General features: G+C 46.0%; 1 protein-coding gene across 4 annotated transcripts in view; it reads right to left on the bottom strand.

The window, feature by feature from the left end:
• ARHGAP44 (Rho GTPase activating protein 44) overlaps positions 1-14,512 on the bottom strand; it is a 119,858-nt gene that overhangs the window by 23,446 nt on the left and 81,900 nt on the right. For all 4 annotated transcript variants that reach the window (XM_070479127.1, XM_070479129.1, XM_070479130.1 and 1 more), the window contains exons 6-9: positions 13,653-13,729; positions 6,349-6,466; positions 2,515-2,583; positions 341-422 (exon numbers count right to left, since the gene is read on the bottom strand). In XM_070479127.1, the coding sequence (XP_070335228.1) occupies positions 341-422; positions 2,515-2,583; positions 6,349-6,466; positions 13,653-13,729 (346 nt within the window). The remainder of the gene's footprint in view (positions 1-340; positions 423-2,514; positions 2,584-6,348; positions 6,467-13,652; positions 13,730-14,512) is intronic.

The following is a 14,512-nucleotide window of genomic DNA, read 5'->3' as shown; positions in this document are numbered from 1 at the left end:
CACTGTCCAACTGCAGCATCGCCATTCCTGCAGTTTCAGGGGATGACGGGGACGAACTGGGGGAGGCGGTGGAAGCCAGCCCGCTGTAAGCAGAGCTGCTGGGCTTCCTGTTACACACGCACCTCCACACACGCCCATGCACACCCGTCTCATCCCCGCTGGGATGGTGTGTGTGTGTGTGTATGTGCCCTGCTGTCCTGCCACTGGTCACGGTGCCTGCAGGCGGAGGCCCCGGGCTCACGTGACGGCGGCCCTGCCGGGGAGGAGCAGGTGAACCAAGCATAGGGCCGTGGATGGCAGGCTCCCGGCCCTCCCTGCCCCAGGCCAGCTTGGCACTCACCCTGTTGTGCTTTTATCTGAGGCAACACGGCCTGCAGGAGTGTCAGGGACTTCCTATGGTACTCGGCCTGCACTTCGATGAGCTGAGGGGACATAAGGAGAAGCGTCAGCCTTTGCCGGAGGATGGAGGGCATGGGCTGCCACACCACTGCGGTGCCCTGCCCCCTCCTCCACCCATCTGCAACGACGGGCATTCGTCCCCTCAGCCTCTGCAGCAGAGGGGTGACCATAAAGGGAAGTTTTGGAGGTGGGAGACTCGGGGAGGAGGTGACGGGGACTCTCCAGAGTTAGGCCTGCCTTCACTGCCACCCCAGCTGGGGAGCACCCTGCCCCCATTTCTCACAGCAGAAGGCACTGAAGGGGTGCAACCCTGAAAAAGCTATAAACAGAGAACACATTCAGAAATCCAGGTGTCCATGAGAGGGCACCCAATGCCATGAGCCTCAATGTATCTTGATTCCCCCCACAAAAGACTTCAAGATACAACTGGTGGGAAAACATGTGCTCGATCCACAATCCTCTTCCACCTTGGGAGGCAAAACTGCTTTATCGTGATGTGATTCAAAGGACAAAGTCCTTCAAGATGCTCTATTCTGCCCCTCCCACTACTGAAAAAGCTGCTGAAATGGTAAAAACAGCAGAAGAAAAGCAGTGAATAACTGGCACTTCATTTATTTTCTAAATCTCTCCCTGCTCAAAAAAAAAAAAAAAAAAAGGAAAGAAAATTGGGTATGTAGGAGGAAAAAGGAGAGAGAGGCACTTTGCTCAAAAGTCTGGTGTGATGAGTAGCTATTATCCCCAAGGAAAACTAAAAGGGAATTTTTTCTTTTTTTAAGTCATAGTGTTGAAATAAGTGGTACCCAAAGACAATTAGGTAGTCCAATAATGCTTGAAATGCCAACAATCATTTGTTTTAGATATTTTAAAATGAAATATTATCTTCACAAATAAAACCAATGGCATTTTAGACTTGAAAGAATAGACTTGAAAAGAATCCTACTATTTTAAAGTAAACGTTTCAAGTTGGAAGGAATATGTATCAGCTCTCTCTCAGGGGGAAGAAACTCTGGACTTCTTGGCCATTGATGCTGAGCATGCAGGGGAACACTGACTACCCCCAGTTCTGCCCCACGCTTATCAAAGCATCCAGCTTCTCAGGATTCCTCTTCTCTCTTCATCTTCTTTCCCTGTCTTTGTATCACTTCCTTGACCCTAAAGAGAAACTTTGAGTTTTATTCCCAACGTTATTTTTCATTTCAGGGTCCTAATTATTTGGGCCACATGATTCAAGTATGGATGACTCAGATCCTGTGTCTCTACTCTGTAAATCTGCTCCCATAGAGGAGAGGCAGTAAACAGGCATCAAACCTCATTTACCAACTTGTCATCATCTGGGACAAAAAAAATCTCCATTAATAACCAACAGATGCTGGGGTGCGGCTAGCTTCTTCTTCCCAAGTTGCTTCCTGATGACAGACTCAGGTTTTGCAACCCTGACCCTGCTGACATCTGGGGCTGGATCACCCTCTGTCGTGGGAGCTGCCGTCCTGTGCACTGTGGGATGTTTAGCAACAAACCCGACCTCCACCCTCTGAGTGCCTGTAGCACCTTCCCCTGATAGTGACGGCCAAAAACATCTCTGCTAAGTGACTTCAGTTATGTCCGACACTTTGAGACCCTATGGACTGTACCCTTCCAGGCTCCTCTGTCCATGGAACTCTCCAGGCAAGAGTGTTGGAGTGGGTTGCCGTGCCCTTCTCCAGGGCATCTTCCTGACCCAGGGATCGACCCGGTGTCTCTTAAGTCTCCTGCAGTGGCAGGCGGGGTCTTTACCGCTAGTGCCACCTGGGAAGCCCCCCTCAAATGTCTTCAGACACAGCCAATCATCTGCTGGGAGATGACAGAATCACCTCTGGTTGAGAACCACTGCCATCGATCACAGAGGTACAAACATCTTCATGGGTGAGGCTGAACTTTATTCTCAGGGTTTTGGAGAAATCCATACAAAGGGGACTAGAAGGCAGGATTTATTTACAGGTCGGACAGTCAAAGCCCCACCTGTTCTCAGGACATGCTCAACTGAGGCATCCTTGATTCGAGGCCCGCGTTCCTTCCCGTCCCCACTGTGACACCTGCTAACAGACTCCAAGCAGCCTCACCTTTCTGGATGCTTACCGTCTGAAAGTAGTTTGCATAGTCGATTTCTTTGGCCACAAAACTGTACATGTCAGCTGACAGCTGGTCCTGTGGGGGCAAAACACAAAAGGATAGAGAGTAGGAATCCACACATCAGAGGAAAGAACCGTAACCATGGTTTAACCTCATTTTTCATAATACTAAGCAGATTACAAACTTTGCCTGTGGACGTTCCATCTCCCAACCTAAAGGCTCTAAAGGATGACTAAGTGGAGAAAGAACACCTATGCCAGTGTTTTCCTAGCGCTTTTAACGTGGGCCACGTGGAGAGTTAGGAAAGCTGATGCGGGGGAATGACACGCAAATTGCTTCCTTGCATCTCTGTGGCGCGCCCTGCTATCGGCAGCAGCCCCGCCAGGTACACACTGTGCTTCTGCTTGCCCCCCCTTGCCGCTTCTTCCCCTTGATGATGCTACTGCCTTGCTCCCTTCATCTCAATTCTGACTGGTTGATCACAGAGAAAGAGAGGCGAACACACCAAGTCGAGGGAAGCTGGTTAAGACAGGTGGGCAGGGGACGGACCGCTGATTCCAAACTTGGCAAAAAAAAAAAAACAAACCAAAACCTGGACTCAGCCAGTATCATACATGAATCTCAGTGTGAAAAGTCCTTCACCACTCAGCTCCCTGAGGGGCTGAGAATAGTGGCTGAATGCTATGTCTGGACCACATTCCCTCCAAGGAGGACAGTGGTCAGTTTCACTGAAACACCCCCAGCACAGCGCAGTAGAAGTGCATTCAAGTGGATGTAGACTCTGTCACACTAACTGTATCTTTGAGCATGTCACACTCTCTAAACGTGTTTGTACAAGTCATGTGATCTCTGACATCCCTCCCTGCTTGGTAGCCTTTGAGGCAGAGCTTCAGAAGAGGTGCTGAGTTAAGAGAAAAAGTATCTATCACGTTCAGGTTGGAATAAATAGGAAAATATCACCCCAACGCTTATAGCAGTGCTATTTCCAACTGCCAAGATATGGAAGCAGCCCAAGTGTCTACTGACAGATGAACAGATCAGGAAGATGTATTGTTTAGACAATGGAATACTACTCAATCATAAAAAAAAGAATAAAATCTTGCTGTGTGTAACAATGGACGGACCTAGAGGGTATTATGCTAAGTGAAATAAGTCAGAGAAAGACAAATACCTCATGATTTCATACATGCAATCTAAAACACAAAACGAAACAAAAACAGACTCATAGATTCATAGAACAAACAGTAGTTGCCGTAAGGGGAGGGGATGGGGGGATATGCAAAATAGGTGAGGGGGATGAAGAGGCATAAACCTTCAGTTTACTTAATAATTAAGCAATGGGGATGTAACATACAGCACAAGGAAGACAGTCAATTATACTGCAATAAATTTGCATGGGGACAGACAGTTACTAGATTTATCATGGTGATCATTTCATAATCTGTGCAAATATCAAGTCATCATGTACCACACCAGATACAAACATGGTATTGTATGTCGACTATATCTCAATAAAAAGGGGAAAAAAGCACAGGAAAGCTGACCCGAATGCTGAAGGAATTACAGCAGACAACTGCATAATTCAGGAAGAGTCTGATATACACAGAACCTCAAGCATTCTGCACAGACCCCGATAACCTCAGCAGCCCCTCCAGCTGCTAATCAAACTGTCCTCTGTGAGCAGGGGGATGGGAGGAGTAATCTGTTTCCTTTTCCAGTATCCTCAACAGGCAAACATCCTTAAAGCGTTCTTGCACACAAGATGATAGAACCAAGACACCAATTTCACATGACTAGCTACCAAAAGTTCAAGGTACTTTTCCCAAAGAATAAAATGGGCTCCAGGACCACCCACCTCAGGTCCCCTCCACTTCAGCATCCTTTGCAATGAATGCCTCCGGGAGGCGGCTGGACCTGTCAAAGGTGCTAGAGTAAGTGGTTTGGTCGGAACTCAACCTCGCCTGCCATGGCCCCAGCAGCCTTGGTCTGGAAGCATCCATCACCAGCCTGACAAGTGTGAGGGAGATAGTTCAAGTCAGGGAAAGACAAACGGTGGGGTGATAAAAAAAGAAGACTCGGTAGACAGAGGTAAGGAAGGGAGCCTTGGGAAGGACTAAATGCCACATCAGTTCAGTTCAGTGCAGTTGCTCAGTTGTGTCCAATTCTTTGCAACCCCATGAACTGCAGCATATCCATCACCAACCCCCAGAGCTTGCTCAAACTCATGTCTATTGATGCCACATCAAATCACCTTCAACCACTCAGCAGATGATCTCCGTAAAGCCAGCCCAACGGGGTACGCCCTCAGGAACATGAAGGGGTTTTCTGAAGGCACAGTCACATCACTGTCTCATAAAGTTAACAATATAGATTCCAAGTGAGCCACACAAGTGAGAAATAAAGGCGGAAACTCTAAACCAAATTTTCATTTATCTAAATAAAATACTTATAATTTAATATTATTTTATTCATAAACATTATCAATATAATTTAATATTTAAATAAAGCGTAGGGGGCCCCTACACTTTTGCTGAGTTTTTCCTCCTGGAGTACTACCAAGTTCTTACAGTGAACAGCAGAGAAAAGTCCTCTCTCGTTTTTCCCAAGGGGAAGGGAAAAGATTGCCATTTTGAAAAGGACTAGAGCATTCTACTGTTGACAAGACCTAACCTTAGGAGAATTTTTCTTTTATTCCTGGCTGTGCCATGCAGCTTGTGGGATCTTAGTTCACCAACCAGGGATTGAACAAGGGACCATAACAGTGAAAGTGTCAAGTCCTAACCACTGGACCGCCAGGAAACTTCAAGGATAAATTATTTTATCCCAGTAGAACCTGCTGGGATGCTTTCAAATTGTGATGCTGCAGAAGACTCTTGAGAGTCCCTTGGACTTCAAGGAGATCAAACCAGTCAACCTCAAAGGAAATCAACTGTGAACAGTCATTGGAAGGACTGATGCTGAAGCTCCAAGACTTTGGTCACCTGATATGAAGAGCCAACTCATTGGAAAAGGCCCTGATGCTGGGAAAGACTGAAGGCAACAGGGAAGCAGTCGGCAAAGGATGAGATGGTTGGATGGCACCATCAACTCAATGAACATAAATCTGAGCAAACTCCAGGAGACAGTGAAGGACAGAGGAGCCTGGTGTGCTGCAGTCCACGGGGTTGCAAAGAGTCAGACATGACTTAGCAACTGAGCAACAACCTGCTGGGGTTATATCAGAGCCCTACTAAACACTTGCTTTTAGCAGACCCTAGCCTTCCCCACATTGAGAAAGAATTAATCAGCTCCAGCATCCTCGAGCCATCCTGTCCTACCAAAACCAAAAACTGAGAGGCTGGAAACAGAACGAAAGACAACAGAGAAGCACTGAAGTTCAGGGCGCAGGGTCACAGGTCACCCACAAGACTCACACCCAATCACAGAGCTACGGGGGCTTCCCCTGTTCCCACACCTGACCACTACATCACCGCACGCCTACGCACCACAGGTCCCTCTACCCAATCCTTCGTGTCCACCTTTTGACAAAAATTACAAGGCATGCTAAAAGGCAAAAACACAGTTTGAAGAAACTGAACAAGCATCAGAACCAGAGTCAGAGGTGTCAAGAACACTGAAATTATCAGGCCAAGAATTTTTTTTAAAGATATGATGAATTCTGAAAGCCCCAGCTCTCAGGGTTCATCCTGGGCTCTTTCCACATGCCAGCTGACAAGTCTGGGGACACAGACTCAACCAGAGGCTCACTATTAGGGTTTTCATAGACCTCCAGCAAACAAAAGGATCCTCCCTGAGGGCCTCCTATTTTTCTTGGTGGAGAGGAGCACAGAAAGGGGGTACCCTGCAAATCTCCACTCTGTTGGCAGCCTCCTCCATCTCCTCCCTGAGGGCATCGGCTTTGGCACCCGCAGGCTGTGAGCTGCTGGACAAACCTGAAGACTTGGATGTCTGCTGCCACCTGATGAGAAAACAGGAGAAAAAGAGGAGAGGTGTGAATAGAACTTGGTCCCTGCCTTCGAGGAACTTAGATTCTAGTCAGATTAGGCATAAATATAAGTTGAATTTCAGTACAGTGTGGGTGTTTTTTTCTTTCAGCATTTTCAGACATTCTACGTCTGAGTTGATGAGCCTTACAAATTGGAGTTTGTGCACATACAAAATAGTCAAAAGCACACACCTTAGCTCTTTAGGGCTCCCACCCTTTCGCCACTGATGCACGAGGCTCCAAGCTTTCCCCCTGTGCAGCTTCAGAATTTCAGTGTCTTTTAGTGACAAGTTAGAATGGCAGTGAAAGCAAACACTCTGGGATTAGAAAGGGAAAATGCATGGTGAATTGGACTCAACGATAACTTTTGGCAAAGAACATTTTCCATGTAGCGTGTGGAATCTGATGCCTTCTCAACCCTGACAGGGCTTCCCAAGTGACTCAGTGGTAAAGAATCCACCTGCCAAAGCAGGAGACATGGATTCAATCCCTAGGTTGGGAAGATCACTTGAGAAGGAAACTGGCAACCCACTCCAGTATTCTTGCCTGGGAAATCCCATGGACAGAGGAGCCTGGCGGGCTATAGTTCATGGGGTCACAAAGAGTTGGATACGACTGAGCATGCATGCATGTGAAACAGGTAGAGAAAACTCTGGGGACACTGTGGGAGGCTGGGAAATATTTGGTTAGGGGTCTCACCCAGGGAATGACATAGCCTCATTGCCAAGAAGAGATCAGGAAAAGGTACCCAGTACCAGACCAGGAGAAAGGGGGGCCCCAGCGTCCACATGGCAGGACTAAGAGAGGCTGACAGTGGCCCCTTCAGACAGAGCAAGTGTTCTCCAATTTGCGACACCTTCCCTACTGTCTCCGGAACCCTAAGGCCGAATAACATGACCGCTACTTTCTCTGAAGCATGGTCCAGGCTGTTCCTTTTAGTTCCCTGCCCATCGGGCACTGAGTTGGGAAACCTTCGTCTACTTGGCCAAAGTCAACCATGGATACTAAGAGAGAGGATAAATGGGTAGGATGAAAACAAATGTGAAAGTCAAAATCTCCACTAGGAAGCGCCAAGCAGCCTTGGACCAGCATTCTGATGCCTCATGTAAATTTTCTTAAACATTTATCTCCGGGCAGAGAATACTGGCCTTCTAAGGAGGCCCCTTGGGAAACTTTCAAGGGGAAGCACAAATATTTCTGGTTGCTCCTCCAATTAAAAAATGAATTTAAAAAGCTATTTCCAGTTGCTAAGTTATCATCAAAGAATTACCAAAAGCAGGCCCTGACAGAAGGTTCTAATTACACTAAGATGCTAGTAGCTATCTCAGGGAACAGCAGTGGGGCCTCTCTCACTGTGGCAGTAAACTCAACAGTCTATAGACCCCAGCAAGCGGGAAAAATAAGTCAAATGGGTCATTATCTTAAAAACTCACCCACCCAATCATTTATTTCCTCCTTGTAACAGGGACACGAGATAGAAGCTGCTTCTCAGCTCTAAGGCAAATAATCAAGTCATCAGGGTGGCAAAGGCAGCTGATGCCCGGCTGCAGTCTGGGAAGACAGTGGGTAAGGGACCTGGCATGGACTCGGAGGGGGTGGGGGTGGGGATGGTGGGGCCCAACCAGGAGCCTGGGCCTTGGGGAGCTGGATGTTTCCATGGACAAGCTGGGAACTGTCAAGTGTACTCATCAGATGAAATGTGGCAACAGATTAAATAGTGTCCTCTAAACACCATGCAGCCCCGGGGTGGATGGAACAAACCTGAGAGCCCTGCCAGCTCCATCTGGCTCCTGGACCGTTCACCCAATGTGGAGGCAAAAAGTACAGTCTTACCCTCATTGTGAGAATCAATAATAGACTCACTAAGTGTTTTCTCTGCACAATTCTTTCTTATTGTGTTATGTGCAAGAAAAAGATTAAGGGAGTGGAGCTGTATCACAATACCAAAAAGGAGGAGATCAGTTCTCTTTGTCATTAGCAAAAAGTAGCAAAATGAAGAATCTTCTGTCACTTAAAAAAGTGCACCCATGGAAGAACTACTTTGAAAGGCGTTGGGACATCAAGCTGGCTTGAAGCTACAGCGATGGTCACATGTGTCCTGAGAAAGATTCCTTACTCATGATAAGAATTCAGGAAAAATTAGAAAGGAAATATTCTACTCCAAAATGTCAAAAAAAAAAAAAAAAAAACTGTAAGCTAACAGGTAAGGAGTAGTAGAAATGCCTGGGTAATTCTTTCTTATAATGGCTTGCCCTACAGAAATGATGTATTTATTATTTTTTTTAAATTAATTAACTAACTAAAGTTCTGGCTGTGCTAGGTCTTCATTGCTGTACGTGGGCCTTCTCCAGTTGCTGTGAGTGGGGGCTTCTGTTCGCTGTCGGCAGGCTTCTTTCTCATTGGTGGTGGATTCTCTTCTTGCAGAGCACAGGCTCCAGCAGGTGGAGCACGTGGGCTCAGGAGTTGCACCAGGGCTTAGTTGCTCTGTGGCCTGTGGGATCTTCTGGGACCAAGGATCAAACCCATGTCCCCTGCATTGGCAGGGGGATTCTTATCCACTGTACCACCAGGGAAGTCCAACAGAAATGATCTATTTAATGAATACCTCCAAGCCACAGCCAAATAAAATAGGGAATGTCATGGATGTAATTTGGATCTCAGATAATGAATGTACTTCCATAGTAGATTATGGGACAGACCTACAACCACCATCTGACTCATCCTGCCTGAAAAAAAGAAAGTAACCAATAAATAAGCGTAAAAAATACAGTGGCCATATATACTAAACTGATTTTTAGGGTATTATAGATCTGGATTGGTCTTTCTTTAAACCCCAAAATACATTTAATATACGTATATTATAATGAAGACATTATTTTTCCCCGCAATTCTGTCCTGGTACTTTAAAAGCATACTCCTTTCCCCTCCCTTTATAGGGAATTTTACTTGTAATGGATAACTTATCTATTCTGACATCATAAATACCCACCAAATGGTCTCTTTGTGGAAACTGAATAGCACAATATCAAGGAAAACTAGGCAACATTTTGTACAGGTAGTAATTTGTTAAGAGAAGTGCCACTAATCATGAATCTCGACGAACAATAGATGCTGGAGAGGGTATGGAGAGAAGGGAACCCTTCTGCACTATGGGTGGGAATGTAAATTGGTACAGCCACTATGGGGAACAGCATGGAGGCTCCTTAAAAAACTTAAAACAACCATATGATCCAGCAATGCCACTCCCAAGCACATATCCAGAGAAAACCATAATCCGGAAGGAGACATGCACCCCCTCACTGTTCACAGCAGCACTGTTCACAAAAGCCAAGACATGGAAGCCACATAAATGTCAATCGACAGAGGGATGGAGAAAGAAGATATGGCACATATACATACATGGAATGTGACTCAGACATAAAATGCAATGAAATAATGCCATTTGCCGCAACATGGAGGAACCTAGAGACTATCATACTAAGTGAAGTAAGTCAGACAAAGACAAGTATCATGTGGTATCACTCGTATGTGGAATCTAATTTTAAAAAACAGGGAAGTCTGGCATGCTGCCGTCCATGGGGTCGCAAAGAGTGGGACACAACTGAGTGACTAAACTGACTGAATTTTTAAAAAAAGATGCAAGTGAACTTACGTACAAGACAGAAGCAGACTCAACAGATATCAAAAACAAACATGGTTACCAAAGAGGAAACATGGGGCGGGTTAAAAATCAGGAGCTTGGGATGAACAGACACACATTACCATATATAAGATAGGTGACCAACATGGACCTGCAGGGAACTCTGCTCACTATTCTGTGATAACCTATATGAGAAAAGGATCTGAAACAGAACGAATCTATGTTCACGCATAACCGAATCCCTCTGCGGCACACCTGAAACTAACACACCACTGTGAACATCTATACTCCAATAAACTTGAAATATTTTAAGAAAATCATAAATTTCAAGGAGTGATGATATTCTCAGCCAAAGGCTCTATAAACAAACTCGACAAGTGTCCTGCTCTGTTAAGGGGAGAAATAAGGATTCTTGTCTTGTTTGAGCTTTGAAGCTGGAAGAGGTTCATTTCTTCCCACTAAGAGAGCTGAGGTGACCCACCATTCTCTGGGAAAGATGCTATCACTATGATTTAAAGAAAGCTGAGGGTCCAAGATTTGATGCTTTTCAATTGTGGTGTTGGAGAAGACTCTTCAGAGTTCCTTGGACTGCAAGGAGATCCAATCTGCCAATCCTAAAGGAAATCAGTCCTGAATATTCATTGGAAGGACTGATGCTGAAGCTGAAACTGCAATACTTTGGCCACATGATGCAAAGAACTGACTCACTGGAAAAAGACCCTGATGCTGGGAAAGATAGAAGGCAGGAGGAGAAGGGGACAACAGAGGATGAGATGGTTGGATGGCATCACTGGTGCAATGGACAAGAGTTTGAGTAGGCTCTGGGAGTTGGTGATAGACAGGGAGCCCTGGTGTGCTGCAGTCCATGGGGTCACAAAGAGTCGGACACAACTGAGCGACTGAACAGAACTGAACTGATGATTTGGGGATGATGAAGATAGAATACAAGGTTTAAGGAGGGACTTCTCTGGTGGTCCAGTGGTTAAGAATATACCTTCCAATGCAGAGGATATGGGCTCCAACCCTGGTTGGGGAGCTAAGATCCTACATGCCACAGGGCAACTTAGCCCGCACACCGCAACTGCTGAAGCCCGCCCACTGACTGCAACTAGAGAGATGTCAGAGTGCTGCAACCAAGAGCCAAGGCAAGGACAGATCCTGCAGGCTGCAACTAAGACCTGATGCAGCCAAATACATAAATATTTAAAGAAACAAAAAAGCCTTCAGGAAAGGCTAATGGAAAGAAAAGGGCTGGAAATAAGGGTAAGACTTTTCACAGACCAGGAGAAGGGTATAGAAGGCAAAGTCAAGATGACTTCAGGGTGACAGGGAGTCCAGAAGTTCCGGAAGGAAAGGGGAAAGCTGCGCTAAGAGGACATGTGTTGCTTCATCTGCCCCATCTTCTCTGCTCCTCTACCACTGGCATCCTCCATTTTCTGAGGGCCCAGGAGGAGGAAGCTGCAAGGAACAGATCCTAATGAGTACAGACTGACCAAATGTGGAAGTGGGGTGGGGCAGAGGTGGGGGCAGTGAGAACCCACCTGCTCTCCAAGAGCAGCTGGTGATGTCTGCACTTCCAGAGCACAGAACCAGGTCTCACTCTCTGCTCTATCTTGGCAGAGTGCTCATGCTGACTCAGGGTGAAGGGTTAGAGGGAAAGGCAAGAAGTTGGGGGAAGCTGGCTTCTGAAAGGCTGTCAAGGGTCTAAGTTCAAGGTGAAAAACACAGAAATTTGGATGGAGTGATATATACTACCTTACCAATCCCAATACCCAAGAGACGATAAGCTGGAGACATGAAAACACTTCATTAAATACTGGAAGAGAGGTCCCTGATGACACTTCTCTACGGTTTCAAAATCTACAAGCCACCTCTGGTGTCACCATTAAACACGAGACAGAATTAGATGGACCACGTCTGTTACCCAGAAGAAATTCTCCTTTAGGGAAGCTGAACGAATAAATGTAAGTGGGCAAGGCAAGGAAAAGCTCTGATGCTAACATCCAGCTCTGAGCAGAAGCTGAAAATTCAGGTTTTCCATACACAAACAGAGAAAAGACCTCAGAGCTAAAACCCAGGGCCTCAGGAGGAAATCACTCTGCAAACCCAGGAGCATAGTGTCCACCACCATTCTGACAGTGCAACGAACAGCATGTCTGTAATCTTCTCATGGTGGTGTTCTGTGGCTCAGTCTGACTCTTTGTGACCCCATGGACCACAGCATGCCAGGCTTCCTTATTCCTTACTACCTCCTGGAGGTTGCCCAAGTTCATGTCCATTGAGGCAGTGATGCCATCCAACCATCTCATCCTCTGTTGCCCCCTTCTCCTTATGCTTTCAATCTTTCCCAGAACCAGGGTCTTTTCCAATTAGCTCTTCACATCAGGTGGCCAAAGTATTAGAGCTTCAGCATCAGTCATTCCAATCAACATTCAGGGTTGATTTCCTTTAGGACGGACTGGTTTGATCTCCTTGCAGTCCAAGGGATTCTCAAGAGTCTTCTCCAACACCACAGTTCAAAAGCATCAATTCTTCAGCACTCAGCTTTCATTATAGTCCAACTCTCACCTCCATACATGACTACTGGGAAAACCATAGCTTTGACTAGTCGAACCCTTGTCAGCAAGGTAAGGTCTCTGCTTTTTAATATGCTATCTAGGTTTGTGATAGCTTTTCTTCCAAGGAGCAAGCATCTTCTAATTTCTCATGTGACTCCCCAGTGTGGGACTACAGAAATCTACACCATAGGAAGCAGGAAAAGGTGACTGAAAGTCCCCAGATTCAGAAATTCTCCTCTTTCTTTTTCTAGCTGAGCCATATGGCTTGCAGGATCTTAGTTTCCCATCTAGGGATGGAGTCCTGGCACTGAAAGCAGCAAGTCCTAACCACTGGACAACTGTGGAATTCCCAGAAAACCTCCTCTTATTACAGATGCTACACATCACCCAACCTTCTCTCTGATCTCTGCTCCCACCACTCTCCCTTTTCCCCTTCCACCCCCACCACGCCCGCCTTCATTCTGCTTCCTGAATACGTCACCCTTATTTCCACCCACAGGGCCTTTGCTGTTCCTATTGTCATGGACAGCTTTGCAGTGTATCTCTGCGTAGCTGCTTCTTTCTTATCAGATCTAGTGTCATCTTCTCAAAAAAAAAAAAAAAATTTTCTTCTCTGTTTCACTATTTATGCCATGGCCTGTTTCTCCAGAGCCACTTCCAAACTTACACTGTAGTGTCTTCCTGAAAGGACTTATGGCTGCTGAAATGGCCTTGTGTGTGTGTGTGTGTGTGTTCTCTTGTCCAGCGTCCAACTCCCAAATCAGGCCACAACCTCTCTAAGAGCAAGGCCCCTGTATGCCAGCGCCCAGCCCACAGCAGAGGTAAGAAACACTTAGTGGATGAACACACATACACACACACACACACACACACACACACACACACACAAGCCGCTGCCTTCCAACTAGGATCGCTGCTCTTTCAAAGAAGCAGAAACGGAAGCAAAGAAAACCCACCATACCTCGTTCGTGAAGAGTCCATGTCCAGCACCAGCTTGGCTAAGTGTTTCCTCTGTTTTTGGATATTTGGGATTTCTACCTGTGGGTACAGGAAACAAACAAAGAAAACCCAGTTGATTTGAAGTCCAATGACAGATTTTTAAAAAAATTTTAAAGACTGAAGTATAGTTGAATTTCCAATGTTTCAGGTGTAGAACAAAGTGATTCAGTTATATATATGTATTTTTTTTTTCTCAAGTTTGTCTCCATTATAGATGAACTTGAAAAAAAAAATATATGTATAAAACTGAATCACTTTGCTGTATAATAGGTTTGTCCCATTATAGGTTATTATAAGATATTGAGTACAGTTCTTTGTGCTAGACAGTAGGTCTTTGTTGGTTGTCTATTTTATACATAGTAGAGGGTGTAGGTCTATCCCAATCTCCTAATTTATCCTCTCATCTTCCCAGGGAGCAAGCCTGAGCCTCTTATGTCTCCTGTATTGGCAGGCGGGCTCTTCACCACTAGCGCCTCCTGGCCGCACTACACACATTTCAAGAGCTCAGCAGTCACAGGTGGTTAGCGGTCGCCAAGCAGTGTAGACGGGAAACATCTCCAGCACCGGGGAGGTTTGCAGGACCAGTTAAAGGGGAGGATGTGAAGAGGGCCAGGGTTCACAGCAAATAACATCCCCCAACCATTTTATCTCTTATCTGAAAAAATTTCACTTGGTTGAAGCTGGCAAAACTGTCACCTACACATTAAGGCTTCTTCTTAAAAAGACAGTTTGCTTTAGTGTCCTTTAAGGTAGACAGAGAAGGGCCCTGCCTAAACAGAGACAGTGAAGGGGCTGCACAGAGTCTCTTGGACACGAGCCCTC

Source organism: Odocoileus virginianus, chromosome 17 (assembly GCF_023699985.2).
Source record: "Odocoileus virginianus isolate 20LAN1187 ecotype Illinois chromosome 17, Ovbor_1.2, whole genome shotgun sequence".
Classification (NCBI taxonomy): Eukaryota; Metazoa; Chordata; class Mammalia; order Artiodactyla; family Cervidae; genus Odocoileus; species Odocoileus virginianus.
The sequence above is the reverse complement of the archived record's forward strand: the minus strand, read 5'-3'. Positions and strand labels throughout refer to the sequence as shown.